The sequence below is a fragment of the Takifugu flavidus genome, chromosome 15 (assembly GCF_003711565.1).
Source record: "Takifugu flavidus isolate HTHZ2018 chromosome 15, ASM371156v2, whole genome shotgun sequence".
Lineage (NCBI taxonomy): Eukaryota > Metazoa > Chordata > Actinopteri > Tetraodontiformes > Tetraodontidae > Takifugu > Takifugu flavidus.
In genome coordinates this window covers 5,068,553-5,091,509 of record NC_079534.1, presented here as the reverse complement: position 1 = coordinate 5,091,509, position 22,957 = coordinate 5,068,553, and the positions used below count along the sequence as shown (strand labels likewise).

At 57.5% G+C, this 22,957-nt stretch overlaps 1 protein-coding gene and 2 long non-coding RNA genes across 19 annotated transcripts; 2 read left to right on the top strand and 1 right to left on the bottom strand.

Annotated features, from left to right (window-relative positions):
- Positions 1-358: 358 nt before the first annotated feature.
- On the top strand, positions 359-20,778 carry kcnq3 (potassium voltage-gated channel, KQT-like subfamily, member 3). Of its 3 annotated transcripts, none has more exons than XM_057057241.1 (16): positions 359-613; positions 920-1,362; positions 13,768-13,858; positions 14,159-14,285; positions 14,357-14,529; positions 14,608-14,781; positions 14,877-14,987; positions 15,086-15,181; positions 15,254-15,348; positions 15,771-15,797; positions 16,902-17,092; positions 17,173-17,278; positions 18,778-18,909; positions 18,981-19,076; positions 19,145-19,232; positions 19,306-20,778. In XM_057057241.1, the coding sequence occupies exons 2-16, from the start codon at positions 1,052-1,054 to the stop codon at positions 19,927-19,929; spliced, it is 2,442 nt and encodes an 813-aa protein (XP_056913221.1). In that variant the 5' UTR covers positions 359-613; positions 920-1,051; the 3' UTR covers positions 19,930-20,778. The 3 variants fall into 3 exon arrangements, with proteins under 3 accessions (XP_056913221.1, XP_056913223.1, XP_056913224.1); XM_057057243.1 differs by having other exon boundaries at positions 359-722; XM_057057244.1 differs by lacking the exon at positions 15,771-15,797 and having other exon boundaries at positions 361-613.
- On the bottom strand, positions 20,625-21,867 carry LOC130539175 (uncharacterized). 15 transcript variants are annotated; one of them, XR_008954050.1, is made up of 6 exons: positions 21,735-21,859; positions 21,643-21,701; positions 21,225-21,550; positions 21,008-21,137; positions 20,849-20,938; positions 20,625-20,759 (listed from the first exon to the last, which is right to left on the bottom strand). It is a non-coding gene; the product is annotated as an uncharacterized LOC130539175 (long non-coding RNA). The 15 variants fall into 15 exon arrangements; XR_008954045.1 differs by adding an exon at positions 21,157-21,186 and having other exon boundaries at positions 21,008-21,117; positions 21,676-21,808; XR_008954048.1 differs by adding an exon at positions 21,157-21,186 and having other exon boundaries at positions 21,008-21,107; positions 21,676-21,808.
- Positions 21,613-22,152, top strand: LOC130539182 (uncharacterized). The gene is made up of 2 exons (XR_008954063.1): positions 21,613-21,644; positions 21,688-22,152. It is a non-coding gene; the product is annotated as an uncharacterized LOC130539182 (long non-coding RNA).
- Positions 22,153-22,957: the final 805 nt, after the last annotated feature.

Here is a 22,957-nt window from a genome sequence, read left to right as displayed (position 1 = left end):
AGCTCACCTGTCCAGCTCACCTGTCCAGGTCACCTGCCCTGGTCACCTGTCCAGCTCACCTGTCCAGCTCACCTGTCCAGGTCACCTGCTCTGGTCACCTGCCCTGGTCACCTGTCCTGGTCACCTGTCCAGGTGACCACCTGAGGTTCTGACCCACTCCCTCCTGCCTGGAGTCGCTTCTTTCCTACTTTTACTCAGATTAACCATTAGAGGTGAGTCCGATCCAAACCCCTGAAGGGAACGCCGAGGTTCTCGTGCACGTGTGTGCGTGAGCCGGTTCCGGTTGTGTGTTTGTCCTCTCAGGACGGTGGAGGGACCAATGTGTGACAGAGCAGAACTTCGGAACCACTGAATGTTGAACATCCGGGCCCGACTTCTGCTCTGTAGGAAGCGACTCGTACGGACGTGCAGGTGTGCGCGATTTGGCACGTGTGCGCGCACGTTGTAACCGCGCCGACTCGGTGCTCCGGCTCGTGTCCGTCTGCTGCCGCTCCCCCAGCACTCATCTTCCTCATCTTCCGCATCTTCATCCTCCTCCTCATCCTCGGAGCAGCCTCTGCAGGTGGATCGAGGCTGGAAGCCCCGCAACGCGACCATGCGCGTGTCCGTGGCGGTAGGTGGTCGGCGGGGGAGGTTTGTGTCTGCAGTGTGCGGGGAGGCTCTTTGTCTGTGGCGTGCGTGTGCGTGCGCGTGCGCCCCCGCTCTGGTGGATTGATTGACAGGTAATGGCGTGAGCAGAGCCCCATTTCCCGGTTCTCCGGGTCCTGGACCGAGTTCCCCCACTTTGCGTTGAGCGCCGCTAAACACGCTGCGTGATCGTGCGTGTTTGTGCGTTCCGTGCGCATGCTTTGTGTCTCCGTGCGCTCCCTCCTCCCTCCTCCCTCCTCATCCCTCCTTCCTGCTCTTCTCTTCCCGTCAGATTCCTCAGCAGCTCCGCGCGCCGCATCCTTAGGTGACCCGCGGCTGAAGGAGGCTTTTTTGGGCGGGGGTGTTTTCGGAACCAGCGCCCGGATCATGGCATGCTGCCCACGCCGGGCATCCAGCGCTGACCATGGGGCTCCGGTCCAGAACCGCTGCTAGCGGCTCGGAGGAGCAGAAGAAGAGCTCGGGAGCTCCCCCCGCGGACCTGCTGGACCAAAGTGCCGGAGCGGTGGACAAGGATGGCGCCCTGCTGCTCGTGCACGGCCGGGACGGCTACAAGCGCGGCTCCCAGGGCATCGGCATCGGGCTGCTGGCCAAGACCCCCCGGAGCTGCAGCCGGCCGGCCAAGCGGAACCACGTCCTGCAGAGGAGGGTCCAGAACCTGATCTACGACGCGCTGGAGAGGCCGCGGGGCTGGGCTCTGCTCTACCACGCGTTCGTGTGAGTACCTGATGTTCCGGTCCGGGTGTCTCTGCGCTGGAGCCGCGAGGTTCTGAACGCTTCCGACCGGGTTTGTTCTAGAATGACGCACCGATTAAAACAGCGGAGTCACGCAGGTGAACCCCACCTGAGCCGGGACGGACGCGGCCGGTCCAACTTCAGCAGAGTTAAACTTTAGTGTCGGTGACGTCATCGGGCTGATCCGTGGTCCGTGCCGAAGCGTGTCGGTGTGCAGGTGCATTATGGGCTGGATCCAGCTGAGCCGAACCTCTGGACCCTCCCGACGGTGCTGCTGACTGACGCTCAAACATAAAGGTTCCTGCTGGGCCACGTCAGTAGGACCAGTGGGTCAGATGGGTTCTGCTGGGCCACGTCAGTCTTTTAGGACCAGCGGGTCAGATGGGTTCTGCTGGGCCACGTCAGTCTTTCAGGACCAGCGGGTCAGATGGGTTCTGCTGGGCCACGTCAGTAGGACCAGCGGGTCAGATGGGTTCTGCTGAGCCACGTCAGTCTTTCAGGACCAGCGGGTCAGATGGGTTCTGCTGAGCCACGTCAGTAGGACCAGCGGGTCAGATGGGTTCTGCTGGGCCACGTCAGTCTTTTAGGACCAGCGGGTCAGATGGTTCTGCTGAGCCACGTCAGTCTTTCAGGACCAGCGGGTCAGATGGGTTCTGCTGAGCCACGTCAGTCTTTTAGGACCAGCGGGTCAGATGGGTTCTGCTGGGCCACGTCAGTCTTTCAGGACCAGCGGGTCAGATGGGTTCTGCTGGGCCACGTCAGTCTTTTAGGACCAGCGGGTCAGATGGGTTCTGCTGGGCCACGTCAGTCTTTCAGGACCAGCGGGTCAGATGGGTTCTGCTGAGCCACGTCAGTAGGACCAGCGGGTCAGATGGGTTCTGCTGGGCAGTGGATCAGGAAGCTTCGGTTCAGATCCGATCCTGAAACACGTCGAGATCGATGTTTCCTGACAGATTTGTTGTGTTCCAGCCTCGTGCGCGTGCACGTGCGCACGTGAGCTGCTCCGAGTTCTGAAACACGCTGGCAGATCTGTGGCAGCACGAAACCAGCCGGAACCACCCAGAACCCATCATGCACTGGGCTCCGGCAGCGCTCCAGAACTGAAGCGGTACCAAAATGCTGGTTGCCATGACAACAGGAGTGGAATCAGATCTGCAGCCGAGCCGTGAGTCAGGTAGAGCGAGCATGTGTGACAGAGAGAGAGAGAGAAACCTGAGCGGGGGCACGTCAGCAGTTTGGGCCGCTCACGTCCGTGGTGAACTTTGACCCTGTCCCGGGGTCCGGACCGGTCCGGCAGCAGGCTCCTCCCACAACGCCACCTGGTCTGACGCCGTGCTGTTCGCCTTACACCCCCGTCCTGGGATTCTGAGCTCCAGAGCCCGGTCCAGGGGCCGCTAACGTGTGCTCCAGAACCGCTGTCCTACAGGAGGTGGTTCTGGGACACGTTCTGGGTTTATCTGCGTCTGTGGTTCCGGAGCTCAGCTCTGTCTCTAATTAAAACTCCCAGATTCTTGTCAAACGCTAATTAAAAGCTTTCGTTTGTCTGATTCTGCCGACTGCTGGAACCGGGCTCGGGTTGATAATCTGGTCTGATGAGGAGCTGCTGCTGCTCAGGACCCAGGACCCAGGAGCTGAGGTTCTGGACCAGGGTTCTGGACCGGAGCTCCATGTTTCTGGAGCCTCCTGATCTTCACGTTCACGTCTGCGACGCCGACGTGGTGGCAGGAGACGGCCATGTGATCCAGCCGTGGTTCTGGCTCTGGTAGAACCAGGTCCAGGTTCTCCAGCTGCTGAATGAAGCAGCAGAACTGGGTCTGTGGTTGTTGTGGTTCTCCCGTCTTTATTAGTCGGCCCGGTTTACGATGTGTTTACGTTAAACCGCGGCGGCGTTCCTAATGGGCGGTTGTGGTCGTTAGGAAAATGACATTTATGCCGTAAGCACACGGGACAGCAGAACTGTTCCAGAACCAGAATCAGACTGAGACCGGACTGAGACCGGGCCGAGCCAGGGAGAGAGGAGCGCCACTGGTGGTGGAGATGGTGGAGGTGGGGGAGGTGTGGGTGGAGATGGTGGAGGTGAAGGTGATGGAGGTGGTGGAGGTGGTGGAGGTGGTGGAGATGGTGGAGGTGATGGAGGTGGTGGGGGTGGGTGGTGGAGGTGATGGAGGTGAGGGATGGGGTGCGGTGATGGTGGTGGACGGTGGTGGAGGGGTGGAGGTGGTGGAGGTGGAGGGATGAGGGGGGGAGCGGGGGAGGGGAGAGGTGGAGTGGGGTGGTGGAGGTGGTGGGGGTGGTGGAGGTGGGGGTGGAGGGGGGAGCGGAGGGGGTGGAGGTGATGGAGGTGGGGGAGGGTGGACTGGGGGTGGAGGTGGGGGTGGAGGATGAGGTGAGGGAGAGGGTGGAGGGTGGGGGAGGTGGTGGTGGAGATGGGGGGAGGGGAGGATGGGGGTGGAGGGGTGGAGGTGAGTGGAGGGCGGGTGGAGGTGGAGGGAGGTGGATGGTTGGGGATTGGGGGGGGAGGTGAGTGGATGGGGTGGAGGGGCGGGGAGGAGGTGATGGAGGGGTGGAGGAGGATGGATGGAAGGTGGTGGAGGTGGTGGAGGTGATGGAGGGAGGGTGGGGTGCGGGGTGGGGCGGTGGGGCGGGTGGTGGGGGGGAGGGATGAGGGGGTGGTGGAGGTGATGGAGGGGGTGGAGGTGGTGGAGGGGGTGGAGGGGTGGAGGTTGGTGGAGGTGATGGAGGTGGTGGAGGTGGGAGTGTGGTGGAGGTGGTGGAGATGGTGGAGGTGGTGGAGGTGGTGGAGGTGGTGGAGTGGTGGAGGTGGTGGAGTGGTGGAGGTGTGGAGATGATGGAGGTGGGGGAGGTGATGGAGGTGGTGGGGTGGAGGGGGTGAGGTGATGGGGTGGTGGAGGTGGTGGAGGTGATGGAGGTGTGGAGATTGATGGAGGTGGTGGAGGTGGTGGAGGTGATGTATGGAGGGGTGGAGGTGGTGGAGGTGGTGGAGGTGATGGAGATGATGGAGGGGTGGAGGTGGTGGAGGTGATGGAGGTGATGGAGGTGGTGGAGGTGGTGGAGGTGATGGAGGTGGTGGAGGTGGTGGAGATGATGGAGGTGATGGAGGTGGTGGAGGTGATGGAGGTGGTGGAGGTGGTGGAGGTGTGGAGGTGATGGAGGTGGTGGAGGTGGTGGAGATGATGGAGGTGATGGAGGTGGTGGAGGTGATGGAGGTGATGGAGGTGATGGAGGTGGTGGAGATGATGGAGGTGATGGAGGTGATGGAGGTGGTTGGAGGTGGTGGAGATGAGGAGTGGTGGAGGTGATGGAGGTGGTGGAGGTGGTGGAGGTTGGAGTGATGGAGGTGGTGGAGGTGGTGGAGATGATGGAGGGGATGGCGGTGGTGGAGGTGATGGCGGTGTGGAGGTGCTGCGGTTGTGGCGGTGTGGAGGTGGTGGCGGTGGTGTGGGTGGTGGAGGAAGCATGGAGTGGCTGGAGGTGGTGGATGTGCTTGAGTTGTGCGGTGCTGGAGGTGATGGAGGTGATGGAGGGGTGGGGTTCTGGAGGTGCTGCGGTGGTGGCTGTGGTGGAGATGATGCGGAGGTGATGGATGGTGGTGGCCTGTGACTTGCGGTGGTGAGGTGGTGGCGGTGGTGGCGGTGGTGGAGGTGGTGGCGGTGATGGAGGTGACTGGCGGTGGTGGGGTAGGTGATGGAGGGTGCACTGGCGGTGGTGGCGGTGCATGGCGGTGGTGGAGGTGGTGGAGGGGTGGGGAGGTGTGGGTGGTGGGGGGGGGCGGTTCTCGGGAGGTGGTGGAGGTGGTGGCGGTGGTGGAGTGGTGGGGGTGACTGGCGGTGATGGCAGGTGGATGGGCGGTGGTGCGGTGTGGAGGTGCTGGAGGTGGTGGAGGTGGTGGAGGTGTTGGGTGGTGGAGGTGGTGGTGGTGATGGCGGTGGTGGAGGTGCTGGAGGTGGATGGAGGTGATGGAGGTGATGGAGAGGTGGAGATGATGGAGGTGATGGAGGTGATGGAGGTGGTGGAGGTGGTGGAGTGGAGAGGGTGGTGGAGATGATGGAGGTGGTGGAGGTGATGAGGGAGGTGGTGGAGGTTGAGTGGTGGAGGTGATGAGGTGGGGAGGGTGGTGGGATGATGGAGGTGATGGAGGGTGGTGGAGGTGATGGAGGTGATGGAAGGTGATGGAGGATGGTGGAGATGATGGAGGTGATGAGATGGTGGAGATGATGGATGGTGGTGGTGGAGGTGATGGAGGATGGAGGTGATGGAGATGGTGGAGGTGATGGAGGTGATGGAGGTGGTGGAGGTGAACCAAAACCACTTATCTCAGCAGGAAATATGTCCTAGTGATGCGTGGGCGGGGCCGGGGTTGGGCCGTGGGCGGGGCTGTGGGCGGGGCCTGGGGCGTGGGCGGGGCCGGGCCTGTGGGCGGGGCCGTGGGCGGGGTCGTGGGCGGCTGGCAGGAAGAGCCTCAGCGGGATCAGCGAACTCCTCCAGCACCTCCGCAGTAGTTGCGGCGCCCCAGCTCCTCTTTCTAAACTTTAGATTTAATTATCTTAGAGGACCATGTGGTCATGTGACCATGTGGTCACGTGACCATGGGAACATTGCGTGTTTACATCTGTCTGATGACGTCTGACATGATGCTGTCAGCTTCTCTGTCTGTCGCCATGGTTACCCTGAGCAGTGACAGCGGTCGATGGGTGTGGGTGGAGCCGTCGGACCCTCAGGAGGATGATCTTACTGGGGGGAACCCGACCCGTCTGTGTAAAGGGAACCCCCCCCCCATCCCACAATTCCTTTCTTCTATCAAACAGAGGAGCTGACGGTGTGTGTGGTGTGTGAGTGTGTGTGTGTGGTGTGTGTGGGTGTGTGTGTGGTGTGTGTGGTGTGTGAGTGTGTGTATGTGAGTGTGTGTGTGTGTGTGTGTCTGTGTGAGTGTGTGTGTGTGTGTGTGTGAGTGAGTGTGTGTGTCTGTGTGTGTGAGTGTGTGTGTGTGTGTGTGTGTGGGTGTGTGTTGTGAGTGTGTGTGTGTGTGTGAGGTGTGTGTGTGTGTGGTGTGTGTGGGTGTGTGTGTGTGTGTGTGTGTGTGTGTGTGTGAGTGAGTGTGAGTGTGTGTGTGTGAGTGTGTGTGTGTGTGTGAGTGTGTGTGTGTGCCATTACTGTCTGTAATTTCAGCCTGTCCACTTCCACCCTGTCAGTGGTTTTTTACTTCCTGTAACAGTAAAAATAGGTCCCTCTCTGCAGGAGGAACCTGGATTGTTGAATCGGGTGAAATTGTCTGAAATCAAACACAAAACCTGAGAAAGAAGCGGAGGAAGTTTTAGTTTGTCCTTGAACATGGAGATAGTCAGATGTTCCAACGGTCCTTCTGACCTCCTCAACAGGAAAATGGAATATTAGCTGCTGGACACTGAGGAGGAACCTGAGGCGAATCTCCTGAGTGAGGAGCAGATAAATAAATCAAGTCCATAATTAATAGATGAGTTGTTTCTCCGTGATGGAACATTCATGAAGAAACTGGGTCAGGACGGCTCCAGGATCCCCAGAGCTCCCACCCTGTCCCTCACCTGATCATCCAGGAGAGAAGGTTGACTCAGCGTTCTGATCCCCAGCTAGTTTAGCTAGTTAATCTCTGAGCTCCTAATTAGCCGTTAATTAATACTCGCTGGTTTCTCAGCAACCGCTTCCTCGTTGACAGTGACAGACATCTGCCTCCACCAATCACAGAGCCGGTAGCAGTTAAGGGCGCGGCCAGGGCTGTTTAGCTTAATTAGCAGGCTGATTAACAGGGCTAACTACATTAGCATCCTCCTTCTCAACAAGATTGAATGCAGAGACACAGAGGCTGTGAGAGAGTGTGTGTCTGTGTGTGTGTGTGTCTGTGTGTGTGTGTGTAGCGGGGGGGGTGAGACTGTCTGACATGTATCATGTGTCTGACACACTTTGTGCAAACAATGAATTAGCTGTTTATTAGCAGTGCAGCAGTTTTCTGTAATCTGAGCACACTGTGTGTGTGTGTGTGTGTGTGTGTGTGTGTGTGTGTGTGTGTGTGTAGCAGGACAGCTTGGACACCACAAAGTCAAATGTCTTCAGATTTATTGGATTAGCACCTGCTGGTATGCTAACAGACTAAGCTACATAATGAATGGTTGCACCGCTGCCTGTGTGCTCGGAGCGTGTTGCTATGCTAATGTTAGCATGTAGCTGGCTGGTGTCCGGTTGCAGCAGGTCTTTGTGCAGGAGGGTCGGGGGGTTGAGACAGACCCCCCCAGAAGCTGACTCAGCATCCTCCAGCATGACGACGTCATCACTTATTGATGGCGGGAACCGTCTGTTCCACCTGGTCTGTCCCTCAGGTCGGAGCGGAACGCGCTCTTCCCGTTCTTCCCGTCTCCCGACTGTCTGAACTCTGATTGGCTGTTGCGTTTCCGCGGCGAGGAGACAGACGCGTCCACGGAGAGGGAAATACGAGCTGCGTGTTACACCTGTAGGACGCTGAGAGCGCCTGCAGCCCTCACAGTGGAGGGCGAATCTAACCTGACCCAGCGGGTGTCCACATCGCCATGGAAACAGGGATTACTGGTGTTTGAAGGGTGTTGGAGGACACGGCGGGGGGGCGCTCGGACTGCTGACTGCGCAGGTGTGAAACAGTTTTCCGGTTTGCTCTGCGTCTGTGGCTGGTCCGTCCATAAAGGTCATAAAGGTCAGCGCAGCGGCGGTCGGCCGCCATCGTCCCGTCGAAGCGAGGCCACGCCCCCTCGCCCCCCCCTGCTCCTCCCTCTGGTTTCTTTAGTTACACACAGAAACTGAGCAGGATTCAGGTGAGAGGGGTCAAAGGTCAGAGCGTCCGGGGGTTGGTGCTGCCTCGTCTGGCGCCTTGCTGACTCTCGCCCCCCCGCTCCCTCGGTATCCGGGCTGGTTGCACTGGTTGCCAGGGAAACCCGGTGACTTGTTGCCACGGTAACCCCTCTGGACGGAGGGGTGGGGGTGTTCTCGGCGTGGTTGCTGGTCGCGCTGGTTGGTTGTTGAAACAGCTTAAGTACTTAAAAGCGCCACAGAACTTTTGGCTCCGCCTCCTCGCGGGTGCTGACAGGCGGATATATTTGGCATCATCGTGGGTCGCTCAGATTAGCAAGAGTGTGGATGACACCAGAAAGTGTCTGTTGCCAGGCAACCCCGTCCAAAAGTGCTCAACTAAGGCAGGTGACTGAGGTTGCTGGTTCGATTCCCAGTGTGATTTGTTGACCACATTCAACATGAGACAGGAAACATAACGCGTCATGTGATCCATGCAGCAGCGCAGCTAAGCTAATGCTAAAGCTACGCCTCAGCGTCAGCTATGCTAGCATCAGGACTGACCAGAACGCAGCAACTCTCCATCTGAAAGTTTCCTCTCAACTTTCCGTGTGTGTCCCGACCTCCGTCTCTCGTTAGGAAAACTTTCAGCTGCTAATGAAGCTCGGCAGGGCGACCTCTGGAGGCCGGAGGCAGAAGTTCCAGCTTCACTAATTAACTGGCAGAAAGTGACCTTGGTTAATTACATCGGTGGCAGCGAGGCCGGCGGGCGGCGTCCGTCCTGCTCTGGACTCTGCTCCAAACATCTGCCAGCTTCCATGTGACCATGTGACCACAGCAGGAGACTCAGCTTCTGTTTGAAGCTCTTCAGAGACCGACAGAGCTCATTAATGCACGCAGGCCTTTTCCACCTCATTAAATTAGCGTTTAACGACAGTTGGAGAGCCACAGCGAAGCCTGGCAGACAGAGTCCAGGGACAGAATCCTGCTGCTGACACATGCTGACATAAGCTAACAATGCTAACGAGAGGTTTCCTGTTTTCATTCTGGAGAAGATTTAACGGGCGTTCGACCATCGGAGCCATCGGAGCTGATCTGGGATCCGTTTAGGCTCCTGAGGAGCTGACGGAGCTCTGGTTCTGCTCTGTGCACCATCAGGAGCAGCAGAACCGTCGGAGGAACCGAGCTGCAGATGAGTCAGAGTCTGCTGTCACGACAATTCCCACAATCCCCCATCGATGATCCTGCAGCCCGTCTGACGTCAGCAGAGCCGGTCTGACCCAACAGAACAGCTCCGACTAAACCTGTGAGCCTGAGTGGTGTCGGGGGCCCGGTGGGCCGTGTGCTGCTGCTGGTGGTCCTCCCGGGGGTGATGCAGGAGGACGATGGAGGTCAGAGTGAAGACCATGATGAAGGAGGCTGTGAGGCGTTCACAGACCCCGGAGAGGGTGGGAAAGTCCACACAGGCTGTTTAACGTCCCAGAATGATGCAGATTTACATCATTCCTGATGGTTCTGTGGTTCCCCTCCGCCACGCCAGCAGGTCCTGTTTACTTCCTGTCAGCTGGTCCCTAATAACTTCCTGCTTCTAGCGATCGATGGGCTTCAGGAACCTCTTACGTTGACGGGTCGGACACGGCGCCTAATGGCCCCACTCAGTGAGGCGTGAGGCCCGTGTGGACCCTGACAGCAGCCGTTCAGAACAACCAGGCGGGTCTGCTTCCTGCTGTTTCAGCGGGACCAGTCAGCTTTGTTACCTGGAGTGCAGCAGAAGCTGGTCTCCATGGAAACGCAGCAGCGCTGTTGGGACGATGTTGATGATTTCATCCTGCTGGGGTTTCCCAGGCAGACACGCAGGGGCTTCCTGGAGCCTCACATGTGTGCTCTTGTGTTGGGGGCGGAGCCTCGGGGATCGGGGCGCTCCAGTCTGCTGATCCACCAGAACCCTCCGACCAGAACACAACCGCTGAACATGTGATGGATCCTGACGTGAACACTTAAAGATCAATCAGCTCAGGCTCGACCAATCACGTCACACCTTCAACCCCGCTGTCCTGTGGCGTGTTGCCATGGAAACACGCATAGACAAGGTACCCGTGCGTTATCGCTGACATGTCTGACGGGCAGTTATTCCATTGTGCACCTGTTTCCATGGTAACAAACAATGCATGTCACTGCAGCTTAGCGCTGAAGCAGCACGCGTCACGTGACCGCACACAAATCACAACGCTCCTTAAGCCCCGCCCCCACGACGCTCTGAGCTTTTCTGATGGTCTGATACTGGTGGCCACACCCCCTCCCATAAACAAACATCGGTTGTTGATGATAAAGCTAAAAACAAATCCGTCCAATCACGTGTCAGGATGAAACCGCTTCACAGTTCACAGACGGCGTCGCTGACACGCTCGCACTTCAGCAGGAAACGGCGCCGGCGTTTCACAGCTTCAGAGACGAGTGAAGCAAACACACACGGATGCTCACTACAGCCCCCTCTGCCCCAGTAGACCAGTTATCTGCCCCCTCTGCCCCAGTAGACCAGTTATCTGCCCCCTCTGCCCCAGTAGACCAGTTATCTGCCCCCTCTGCCCCAGTAGAACCAGTTAGCTACCCTCTCTGTCCCAGTAGAACCAGTTAGCTACCCTCTCTGTCCCAGTAGAACCAGTTAGCTACCCTCTCTGTCCCAGTAGACCAGTTAGCTGCCCTCTCTGTCCCAGTAGAACCAGTTAGCTACCCTCTCTGCCCCAGTAGACCAGTTATCTGCCCTCTCTGTCCCAGTAGACCAGTTAGCTGCCCCCTCTGCCCCAGTAGACCAGTTATCTGCCCCCTCTGTCCCAGTAGACCAGCTATCTGCCCCCTCTGCCCCAGTAGAACCAGTTATCTGCCCCCTCTGTCCCAGTAGAACCAGTTAGCTGCCCCCTCTGCCCCAGTAGACCAGTTAGCTACCCTCTCTGCCCCAGTAGAACCAGTTAGCTACCCTCTCTGTCCCAGTAGAACCAGTTAGCTGCCCTCTCTGCCCCAGTAGACCAGTTATCTGCCCCCTCTGCCCCAGTAGAACCAGTTAGCTACCCTCTCTGCCCCAGTAGAACCAGTTAGCTACCCTCTCTGCCCCAGTAGACCAGTTAGCTACCCTCTCTGTCCCAGTAGACCAGTTAGCTACCCTCTCTGTCCCAGTAGACCAGTTAGCTACCCTCTCTGCCCCAGTCTGAACTCCCATGAGTCTTTGCTGTGGTGATTAAAAGACCCTTATTGATCTGTGAAGTCAGCTGATCACTTTGATCATTGTGATTGGCTGTTTCATGTGTGAGTTTATTCCATGATTGGCTCTAATCAATCTCATCAGTTCCTTTAATTACATGTCAGTCTCACACACACACACACACACACACACACACCACACACACACACACACTGTGTAGCGCTGTTAGCTTACAGCTGAAGGGTTCTGGTTGTCACGGGAACATTTGTAGGAGATGAAGCGTGTTAGCAGCACAGCTAACTGCTAAAGCTACATTAGCCTTCAGCTCTGAGCCTCAATAGTCTCAGGTGGTTCTGACGGGGGTGGAGAACACGTTCCTCTGTTCTGGAGGACAGAACATCCTGCAGCATCATCCAGGTTTGGCTAATCCTTCACAGGAAGTGAGCGATGAACCAGTGAAGCTGTCAGCTGTCGCGCTGGGAACAGTGGGAGGAGGTAAATCTGTCAAACACTGCACACTCAGCAGATCCCAGATCACCTCTGGATCCTCTGTCCTCTCCCACAGGAGGGGGGGGCAGGAGGAGGAATCCATCATCCCAGCACAGCTTCCTGTGGGGATCCGCTAACGCTAGCAAATCTGACCTCCTGTCAGCCTGAGAGGCCACACCCAGGGGAGGAGCCTGATGTAGCCTGACAGACTGTGTTGAGGGAAAATTACACCTTCAACCTGACAGGCTGCCACCAGTAAATAATCCCAGTTTATGTACGTGTGTGTGTGTGTGTGTGGTGTGTGTGTGTGTGTGTGTGAGTGTGTGTGTGTGTGTGTGTGTGTGAGTGTGTGTGAGTGTGTGTGTAGGGGGGTTACAGAGGGAGAGAGAGTTTGTCAGGGATTGTCTGTGTTCAAAAAAGGTTCTCATTAAATTGTATGATTAAAATAACCCCCAGTAGAACCAGTTAGCTACCCTCTCTGCCCCAGTAGAACCAGTTAGCTACCCTCTCTGTCCCAGTAGAACCAGTTAGCTACCCTCTCTGCCCCAGTAGAACCAGTTAGCTACCCTCTCTGTCCCAGTAGAACCAGTTAGCTACCCTCTCTGTCCCAGTAGAACCAGTTAGCTACCCTCTCTGCCCCAGTAGAACCAGTTAGCTACCCTCTCTGTCCCAGTAGAACCAGTTAGCTACCCTCTCTGCCCCAGTAGAACCAGTTAGCTACCCTCTCTGCCCCAGTAGAACCAGTTAGCTGCCCTCTCTGCCCCAGTAGAACCAGTTAGCTACCCTCTCTGTCCCAGTAGAACCAGTTAGCTACCCTCTCTGTCCCAGTAGAACCAGTTAGCTACCCTCTCTGTCCCAGTAGAACCAGTTAGCTGCCCTCTCTGTCCAGTAGAACCAGTCATTTCTGCTCTGACTGTGTCAGAGTTGCATCATTGTCTCTTTCTTTCATTGGTTGTTGGGGAATTACAGGTGGTCACATGACCTTTACCTGCGCTGGAGTCCTAAAGGTCGGTGACCCCTGAGGTGGGAGGAGTCTCCTGCTGCTAATGTGATGTGGCCGCTCCGTCCGGTTGGACAGGAAGCAGCGCCGCATGGTTTCCTCCTGGTGAATTATGGATCATCCTCTGTAAAATATTCATGTTGTTTAGGTTGTTGCAGCACTTCTGGACTCTGCTCCAAACATCTGCCGGGAAAACGTCGATCGTCCCGTCAATCAACCAATCGATCAATCAGCCAATGAGGGGGCAGATTCTGTACCATGTGACTGACTCTGGGTCAGTGCTGCTCATGTCCACCAGAGGGCGACCTGTAACGTAGCTGAAGCTACTTCCTGTGTCCAGGGGGCAGCGCAGGCACAGACGAGGACGCCTGCTTCTTATTGGCTGAGCTGAAATGCATTGTGGGATACAGAGTTCCTGTGGTGCATACTTGACAAAATGGGCGGAGCTAGAACAGGTACGAGAGCAGCGCTCGTGTGAGGACAGGAGTGCTTTGGTCAGTGGGAGCCGGCCCAGGTGCATGCTGGGAAACGAGGCGTCTGTTGACGTCCCGGAAAATTCAGGAAAATTCTCCCTGAACCGGATCTTCATGGTCACAGAGAGAAAATAAAACACCGATTCTCATATTAATGTTGTGGTAACATCAAAGTGTTCGTGTTCATGAATGTGTCTCAGTATTAAGATTGTAATAATAATAATAACAACAATAATAATAATAACAATAATAATATAGTGTTACGACAGTAAAGGGACGTTTCGAGGGTCAAATTTAAATAATCTATTTAAATAAATAGATATAAATGATGAACAGGTCTGATTATCTTCTGTTTCATATCCTGTGTGTGTGTGTGTGTGTGTGTGTGTGTGTGTGTGTGTGTGTGTGTGTGTGTTTAACAGGTTTTTGATCGTCCTCGGGTGTTTGATTCTGGCCATTCTGACCACGTTCAAGGAACACGAGAAGGTGTCGGCTCACTGGCTGGTCATACTGGTAGGACTGGGAATTCTCTGGGGGGAACTGGGAGGAACTGGGAGGAATTGGGGGGAACTGGGAGGAACTGGGAGGAACTGGGGGGAATGGGGGGAACTGGGAGGAACTGGGGGGAATTGGGAGGAACTGGGGGGAATTGGGAGGAATTGGGGGGAACTGGGAGGAACTGGGGGGAACTGGGGGGAATTGGGAGGAACTGGGAGGACTGGGGGGAACTGGGGGGAACTGGGAGGAACTGGGGGGAACTGGGAGGAACTGGGAGCTGCTGAACAGGAAGTGTGATGTTCCTGTGTGGCTCAGGAAACCTTCGCCATCTTCATCTTTGGGGCGGAGTTTGCTCTGAGGATCTGGGCCGCCGGCTGCCGCTGCCGCTACAAAGGCTGGAGGGGGAGGCTGCAGTTCGCCCGCAAGCCGCTCTGCGTCCTAGGTGAGAGCAGCAGCAGGACGCGGGCCCGCAGGGCTCGGTAAGACTCCTGATCTGGGTTCTGGTTCTGTCAGACATCTTCGTGCTCATCGCCTCCGTGCCCGTGGTCGCCGTGCGGAACCAAGGGAATGTGTTGGCCACGTCGCTGCGCAGCCTCCGCTTCCTGCAGATCCTGCGGATGCTCCGGATGGACCGCCGGGGGGGCACCTGGAAGCTGCTGGGCTCGGCCATCTACGCCCACAGCAAGGTAGGAGCTCACGCGGGCAACACCAGAACCGGCTCCGGGCTGCTGCCGGGTCTGACCTCCTGCTGTGACCTCCCGCAGGAGCTGATCACAGCCTGGTACATCGGCTTCCTGTCGCTGATCCTGGCCTCCTTCCTGGTCTACCTGGTGGAGAAGGACGACGTCTCCATGGACGTGTCCGACCCGGAGAACCCGACGGCTCAGCCCAAAACACAGGACTTCGACACCTACGCCGATGCTCTGTGGTGGGGGCTGGTACGTACCCGGGGAACCTGCTGAAGAAGCAGAGGTCAGAGGTCACGTCCTGGCCGGGAGGACGTGACCTCTGACCCGGGCGCTCCTGTCTACAGATCACGCTGACCACCATCGGCTACGGGGACAAGACCCCCAAGACCTGGGCGGGGCGCCTGCTGGCCGGCATGTTCGCCCTCATCGGCGTGTCCTTCTTCGCCCTGCCAGCAGTGGGTGCTCCCGCCGACACGTGCACGTTCGGGCCGTCGCCCTGCTGCTGACCCTGACCCTGACCCTGACCCTGACCCTGACCCTGTTGTGTCTGCAGGGGATCCTGGGCTCTGGTCTGGCCCTGAAGGTCCAGGAGCAGCACCGACAGAAGCACTTTGAGAAGCGCAGACACCCGGCAGCCGGCCTGATCCAGGTGAGCAGCAGCAGCTTCAGCTGACCTCTGACCTCTGACCTCTGACCTCTGACCCCTGCTGCTCTCCTCCAGTCTGCCTGGAGATATTACTCCACCAACCCCGTCAGGGACGACCTGATCGCCACATGGAGGTTTTATGAAACCGTCATTTCACTTCCCTGTTTCAGGTAAAACACACACACAGAAATACACACACACACGTGCGCAGGACCACGTGCACGTGCACGTTTCTGGAGATGAATTGTGTTTGTCGTGGTTTGCTGCAGCGCTCCTACCTTCTACCAGTCATGACGTCTGTCCAAACCTTCAGTTCCTTCAGCCTTGCATGCGTGTCTTTAACCTGTGGTTTCCATGGAAACCTGGATGCTGAACAGGTAGAACAGGTGTGCACGTGTGCACGAATCTCCCAGGAGCAGATCTGGGCTGTGAACGGCTACAGATGATAAATATTCCTGAGAGCAGAGGGAGGTTCTGATCTCCAGAAGCTGCTTCTGTCATCGGTCCTCTGAGCTAATGATGCTAAAGCTAAACGCAGGTTAGCGCCACGAGCGCCGTCTGTAGGTTGATGGATGTTTCTCTGTCTCCACAGGAAGGAACACTTGGAGGTCATGGCGAGGTGAGATGTTCATGACATCAGCAGCAAGCACGCCACGGTGGCGTCAGGGTGGCGCCAGGTGGCGTCAGGTAGCGTCAGGTGGCAGCAGGTGGCGTCAGGGTGGCGTCAGGGTGGCGTCAGGTAGCGTCAGGTGGCGTCAGGTGGCGTCAGGTGGCGTCAGGGTAGCGTCAGGTGGCGTCAGGTGGCGTCAGGTGGCGTCAGGTGGCAGCAGGTGGCAGCAGGTGGCGTCAGGTGGCGTCAGTGGCGTCAGGTGGCGTCAGGTGGCGTCAGGTGGCGTCAGGTGGCGTCAGGTGACGTCAGGTGGCGTCAGGTGGCGTCAGGTGGCGTCAGGTGGCGTCAGGTGGCGTCAGGTGACGTCAGGTGGCGTCAGGTGGCGTCAGGTGGCGTCAGGTGGCATCAGGTGGCGTCAGGGTGGCGTCAGGTGGCAGCAGGTGGCGTCAGGTGGCAGCAGGTGGCGCCAGGGTGGCGTCAGGGTGGCACCCTCACCTGACGCTAATGTAGCCACATGTTGCTTTCACACATGAACGACAGGAAGTTCTGCATCTGAGCCGCTGGTCACAGGACAGAAGATCAGCTGATGAGATCAGAGTTCTAATCTGGGCTCATTACACGTTCTGCTCCGACACCTGACGGCGTCACCATGGCGACGCCATCACGCCGCCGGCTTAGGTTACTCAGCTAAGAGCAGAGAGTGATGGAGCTGTGTGGAGGCTTCACCTGTGCTTCACCTGTGTGCTCACACCTTAGCTTAGCGTTAGCTTCTCATGGCTCTGCAGCCTCAGGTGAATCGGAGCGTTTGTCCTAGTTTGGCTCCATTTGGCTGGAATCAGGTTTCTGCTCTTTACCTGCGGCGTCCCCTGTCCCCCGAGGTGGCCTCTCCCAGAGCCTGGTCCTGTCCCCCAGGGACCTGCTCTGGGCTCTGGTTCCCGCTCCGCTCGCCTCTCACAGGCGTCTCCTTTTACCCAGAGTGCTCCTGGCTGGGAGCTGCCAAAGTCTCACAAAGGCCCGATCAGACGGTTCTGAGGTTCCTCCTCAGAGCCGGAGGGTCCGAAGAGCTCAGATCCTGGGTCCTCCAGAAATACTTTTCATTTCCTGTCATTTCAGCCAGAAGCTGAGCATCCTGGAGCGCGTCCGCCTGCCCAGCACGCGGCCGCCGCCGGGGGGGGGCAGGAAGCTGACGGGGGCCGGCGACGCCATCGAGGAGAGTCCGTCCAGAGCTGCCGGCTTCAGCAACCGCGAACGTCTCCGCACCGCCTTCCGCATGAGGGCCTACACGCTCCGCCAGAGCTCGGAAGGTCCCTCACCTCCTCACACACCTCCTCACTTCCTCCCTCACCTCCTCACCTCCTCACCTCCTCACTCTGCTCCTCCTCAGATCCTGGAGCCCCCACTGAGCCCCCCCCCGAGGAGCGAGGCTTCCCTCCAGAGCTCCTGATGGAGGACATGATCCCCACGCTGAAGCTGCTCATCAGGGCAGTGAGGTCAGCAGGCGGGGCCCCCGTCCCTCCATCATCCATCCCTCATCCATCCATCCCTCATCCATCCCTCATCCATCCCTCATCCATCCATCCCTCATCCATCCCTCATCCAGCCCTCAGCCAGCCAGCCCGCATCCATCCATCCCTCAGCCATCCCTCATCCAGCCCTCATCCAGCCCTCATCCATCCCTCATCCATCCCTCAGCCATCCCTCATCCATCCCTCATCCATCCCTCAGCCATCCCTCATCCATCCCTCAGCCATCCAGCCCTCAGCCATCCAGCCCGCAGCCAGCCCGCAGCCAGCCCTCATCCATCCCTCAGCCAGCCCGCATCCAGCCCTCATCCAGCCCTCAGCCATCCCTCATCCATCCCCCATCCATCCTCATCCATCCATCATCCATCCCTCATCCACCCCTCATCCATCCCTCAGCCAGCCCGCAGCCAGCCAGCCCGCAGCCAGCCAGCAGCCAGCCCGCAGCCAGCCCGCAGCCAGCCCTCATCCATCCCCCATCCATCCCTCATCCAGCCCGCAGCCAGCCCTCATCCATCCCCCATCCATCCCTCATCCACCCCTCATCCAGCCCTCATCCAGCCCTCATCCAGCCCTCATCCATCCCTCATCCACCCCTCATCCATCCCCCATCCATCCACCCCTCATCCAGCCCTCATCCATCCCTCATCCATCCATCATCCATCCCTCATCATCCATCCCTCAGCCATCCCTCATCCATCCATCCATCCCTCATCCATCCACCCCTCATCCATCCCCCCTCATCCACCCCTCATCCAGCCCTCATCCATCCCTCATCCATCCTCATCCACCCCTCATCCATCCACCCCTCATCCATCCCTCATCCATCCCTCATCCATCCCTCATCATCCACCCCTCATCCATCCCTCATCCAGCCATCCCTCATCCATCCATCCCTCATCCATCCCCCATCCATCCTCATCCATCCCCCCTCATCCATCCCTCATCCATCCCTCATCCATCCATCATCCATCCCTCATCATCCATCCCTCATCCATCCCTCATCCATCCCTCATCCATCCCTCATCATCCACCCCTCATCCATCCTCATCCATCCCTCATCCATCCCTCATCCATCCTCATCCATCCCCCATCCATCCCTCATCCATCCCTCATCCATCCCTCATCATCCATCCATCCGTCCCTCATCCATCCCCCATCCATCCCTCATCCATCCCTCATCCATCCCTCATCCATCCACCCCTCATCCATCCCTCATCCATCCCTCATCCATCCCTCATCCATCCCTCATCCATCCCTCATCCATCCATCCCTCATCCATCCCTCATCCACCCCTCATCCATCCCTCATCCATCCCTCATCCATCCATCCCTCATCCATCCATCCCTCATCCATCCATCCCTCATCCATCCATCCCTCATCCATCCCTCATCCATCCCTCATCCATCCCTCTCCATCCCTCATCCATCCCTCATCCATCCCTCATCCATCTCCTACCTGTGTTGCAGGATCATGCAGTTCCTCCTGAACAAGAAGCGTTTCAAGGAGACGCTGAGGCCTTATGATGTGAAGGACGTGATCGAGCAGTACTCTGCTGGACACCTGGACATGCTCTGCAGGATCAAGTACCTGCAGACCAGGTGGGCTCCACACACCTGCCCACTCTGGCCACACCTCCTCCTGACTACTCACATCTTTCTCTTCCCTCAAGGATCGACATGATCCTCGCCCCCGGACCCCCCCTCACCCCCAAACAGAAGAAGAGCCAGAAGCCTCCCTTCACGTACCCGTCCAGCCAGTCCCCCAGGTACGGACCACGCACCTGTGCCTCACCTGTGTGTCTCTGTGTGTTACACCTCTGCTCTGCTGTTCCAGGCACGAGCCCTTCCTTCCCAAAGCTGCTTCCATGCCGGATGCTGAGGACCAAAGCATGATGGGTAGATTTGTCAGGGTGGAGAGGCAGGTAGGTCCATCTCAACCCTGAAGGTGGAGGTTACCATGGCAACTAGGGAAACCTGCTGCGGTCTGTGTCTCAGGTGGAGGACATGGAGAAGAAGCTGGACTTCCTGGTCGACATGCACATCCAGCACACGGAGCACCTGCAGGTGGACTCGGTCGGCACCGCCCACATGACCTTGGAGGCGTGTCACCCAACAGGAAATGGCGAGATACGGCGAGTCTTCCTCAACTACACTGAGGGGTTCCCACACCTGGCGTACCAGGTGCCCGTGGGGGAGGTGAGCCGGCCCGGCGGCGGCCCGCAGCGCCACCCCCTGGCTGCCATCCCCACCTACACGGAGCGCCCGACTGTGCTGCCCATCAGCTCGCTGCAGGACCTGTCGGAGGGTCCGGGGAGGACCACGGGGGGGCGGGGGGCTGACACGCCTCTGTCCATGCTCTCAGTCAACCACGAGGAACTGGAGCGCTCGCCCAGCGGCTTCAGCATCTCCGGGGAGCGGGACGGCGAGGAGGGCCACGAGCTGTCCGCGGGCGCCGCCGTCGCGTCCGGGGACGCCGGCTGGACGAGACCGAAAGCGAGCCACCTTGCTGAGGGCGAGACGGACACGGACACGGACCCGTTCACGCCCAGTGGCGGGCCCCTCCCACTGTCCTCTACAGGGGAGGGTTTTGGTGAAAGTGTGTGGGCCACACCCCCCTGAGAGGCGTGGCCACAGAGAAAGGTACAGCACCTGGTAAAGAGCCAGCGTCCACCTCTGGACACGTCGGTCTGGGTGAGGTCACGGCTCCTAGCCAAAACATTTAGAGGAGGGGCGGGTCTACTGGATCTCGCCGATGACCTCATCCAGCGCTCGCCATCTGCTCGGGGCGCCACGGCAACGAGGACGCAGATCGTGTGTAAAGTTAGACTCTGTACAGTGCATCTTAGCTAACGTTAGCGCCATATACACCTGAAAGCTTTACCGCTGCAAAGCCACGCGCTGCATGGAAGCATGTGACTCTAGAGTAGAACGCCTCCAGGAAGTGGGCGGGGCCTCGCTGTGCCGCCATTTTGGAACAGGTTTTTATATCAGCCTTTCTTTTATTTGTGCATGTTGTGCATGACGATGCAGCACTGAAGGGAGGGGGGACGCCGTCCACGAGGACGAGGACAGAGGTCGGACGCACGACCTCGTCTTCTGTGTGTGTGTGTGTGTGTGTGTGTGTGTGTGTGTTCTTGTCCGTGCTACATTGATTAGCAACGCGAGGTTTTGTCCTCACAAGGTCAAAGGTGTGTTTGCGGGTTCAGACTGGCGGTCATGTCCTCACAGGGATAGAAGAACAGGGTGTGTGTGTGTTGACTGTCCTCTCACCACTGTGCTCTTCACTTCTGTCCACGTAAACACACAAATGGACAGTTTGTTCAGTCAGAAACACTAAACTTCACGGCTGCTGGCGCCTGAACTCACCTGGGCGTGAGCAGGTAAGACCGCCGTCAGGGAACCAGACAGGAACATGAAAAACCTCAAACAAGCAGGAGTCTGCAGCTCACCTGGCCTCACCTGGACTCACCTGGTTCACCTGGACTCACCTGGACTCAGCTGGACTCAGCTGGGCTCATCTGGACTCACCTGGGTTCACCTGGACTCACCTGGGCTCACCTGGACTCAGCTGGGCTCATCTGGACTCACCTGGGTTCACCTGGACTCACCTGGGCTCACCTGGACTCACCTGGTTCACCTGGACTCACCTGGACTCAGCTGGACTCAGCTGGGCTCATCTGGACTCACCTGGGTTCACCTGGACTCACCTGGGCACACCTGGACTCACCTGGGCTCAACTGGACTCACCTGGGTTCACCTGGACTCACCTGGGCTCACCTGGACTCACCTGGGTTCACCTGGACTCACCTGGACTCAGCTGGGCTCACCTGGACTCACTGGACTCACCTGGGCTCACCTGGGCTCACCTGGACTCACCTGGTTCACCTGGACTCACCTGACTCACCTGGGCTCACCTGGACTCACCTGGACTCACCTGGACTCACCTGGGCTCACCTGGACTCACCTGGGCTCACCTGGTTCTGAGAATCTTTATCTGCTTCACCTGAAAACTTCACCAACTTTAGATTCAGGACAACACAGATTCTGATTTTAGATATAAAGGTGTTATTACACACTCCACACCTGTAATAACACGAGTGACGAACAGCAACGTTCACTAATATGCAGGGAAATCACCCAGAGGTCCAGTGACAGTTCCTGTCAGGTGCTGCAGTGATCACCTGTGTCTGAAGGATCATGGATCATGTGATCACCTGTGTCTGAAGGATCATGTGATCACCTGTGTCTGAAGGATCATGGATCATGTGATCAACTGTGTCTGAAGGATCATGTGATCAACTGTGTCTGAAGGATCATGGATCATGTGATCACCTGTGTCTGAAGGATCATGGATCATGTGATCACCTGTGTCTGAAGGATCATGTGATCACCTGTGTCTGAAGGATCATGGATCATGTGATCACCTGTGTCTGAAGGATCATGTGATCACCTGTGTTTGAGGCCACGAGCGTCCGTAGAATTTAGTGTTTCGCATCAGGACACACACACTCTCACACACATACACACTCACACACACACTCACACACACACTCACACACACACTCACACTCACTCACTCGCTCACACACACACACTCACACACACACTCACACTCACTCACTCGCTCACACACACACTCTCACACACACACTCACACTCACTCACTCTCTCACACACACACACTCACACTCACTCACTCACTCACTCACACACACACACACATAAATTTAGGAATGTGATCATTATGTTTTCATGGTGCTTTTAGGGTCAAAGCCGAAGCGCAGAGGTCAAAGGTCGTTATTTATGTGATGATTCCATTAAAATCTGTATTTATTGATGAGATCCAATATTTTTATTTCTTTGGCAAATTACTGTTAAACATGAAAGCGTCTTCCAACCTCAGATTTATGATCAGGACCCAGAGAACGACCCGTTAATCCCAACACGCCGCCGCCCCCGGTGGTCATGTGACCTCCAGGCCCCCGGTGGTCATGTGACCTCAGGCCCCCTCCAGGCCCCCGGTGGTCATGTGACCTCCAGCCCCCCGGTGGTCATGTGACCTCCAGGCCCCCGGTGGTCATGTGACCTCCAGGCTGCCCCAGTCAGCCCAGATCAGCAGGGTGAAACGTTGGTTCCTGAAGGGTTCAACACTCGTCTCCTTCCCTTCCTTCCTTGCTTCTTCGATGTCATGTGACTCCTCGTGTGGACTCAACGTTCCGCGGGGGAACGCCATCTCTGTGGGGACCGCGTGGCCGTCTTCAGCAGATTTCCCATCATGCTTTGCTTTACTGAAACTGGTGGCCGTGATGTGCACGTGTGTCACCTGTTTGTCTTCTCTGAATGTCACGTGCACACGCGTGTGTGAGCGAGGGAGCACTTTATTCCTGATATTCCGTGTTTGCACTGACCGCCTGGATTCGTGGGATTATTTGTGCCTTTTTCTCCGTCGCCTCCGGTTCGATCGTTGCTCGTGTTTGTGCCAACATGGCCGCCGAAACACGACGGAGCTGCGTGACCTCGCCTGATTTATGCTACGCTATCCTGGAGCCCTCATGCTAAGCTAGGCTACGCAGCGAGCTAAAACCCTCCGAACAGCAACAGTTGTGGTCATGTGACCAGAAATGTTCCCACACGGAGGGAGGATCAA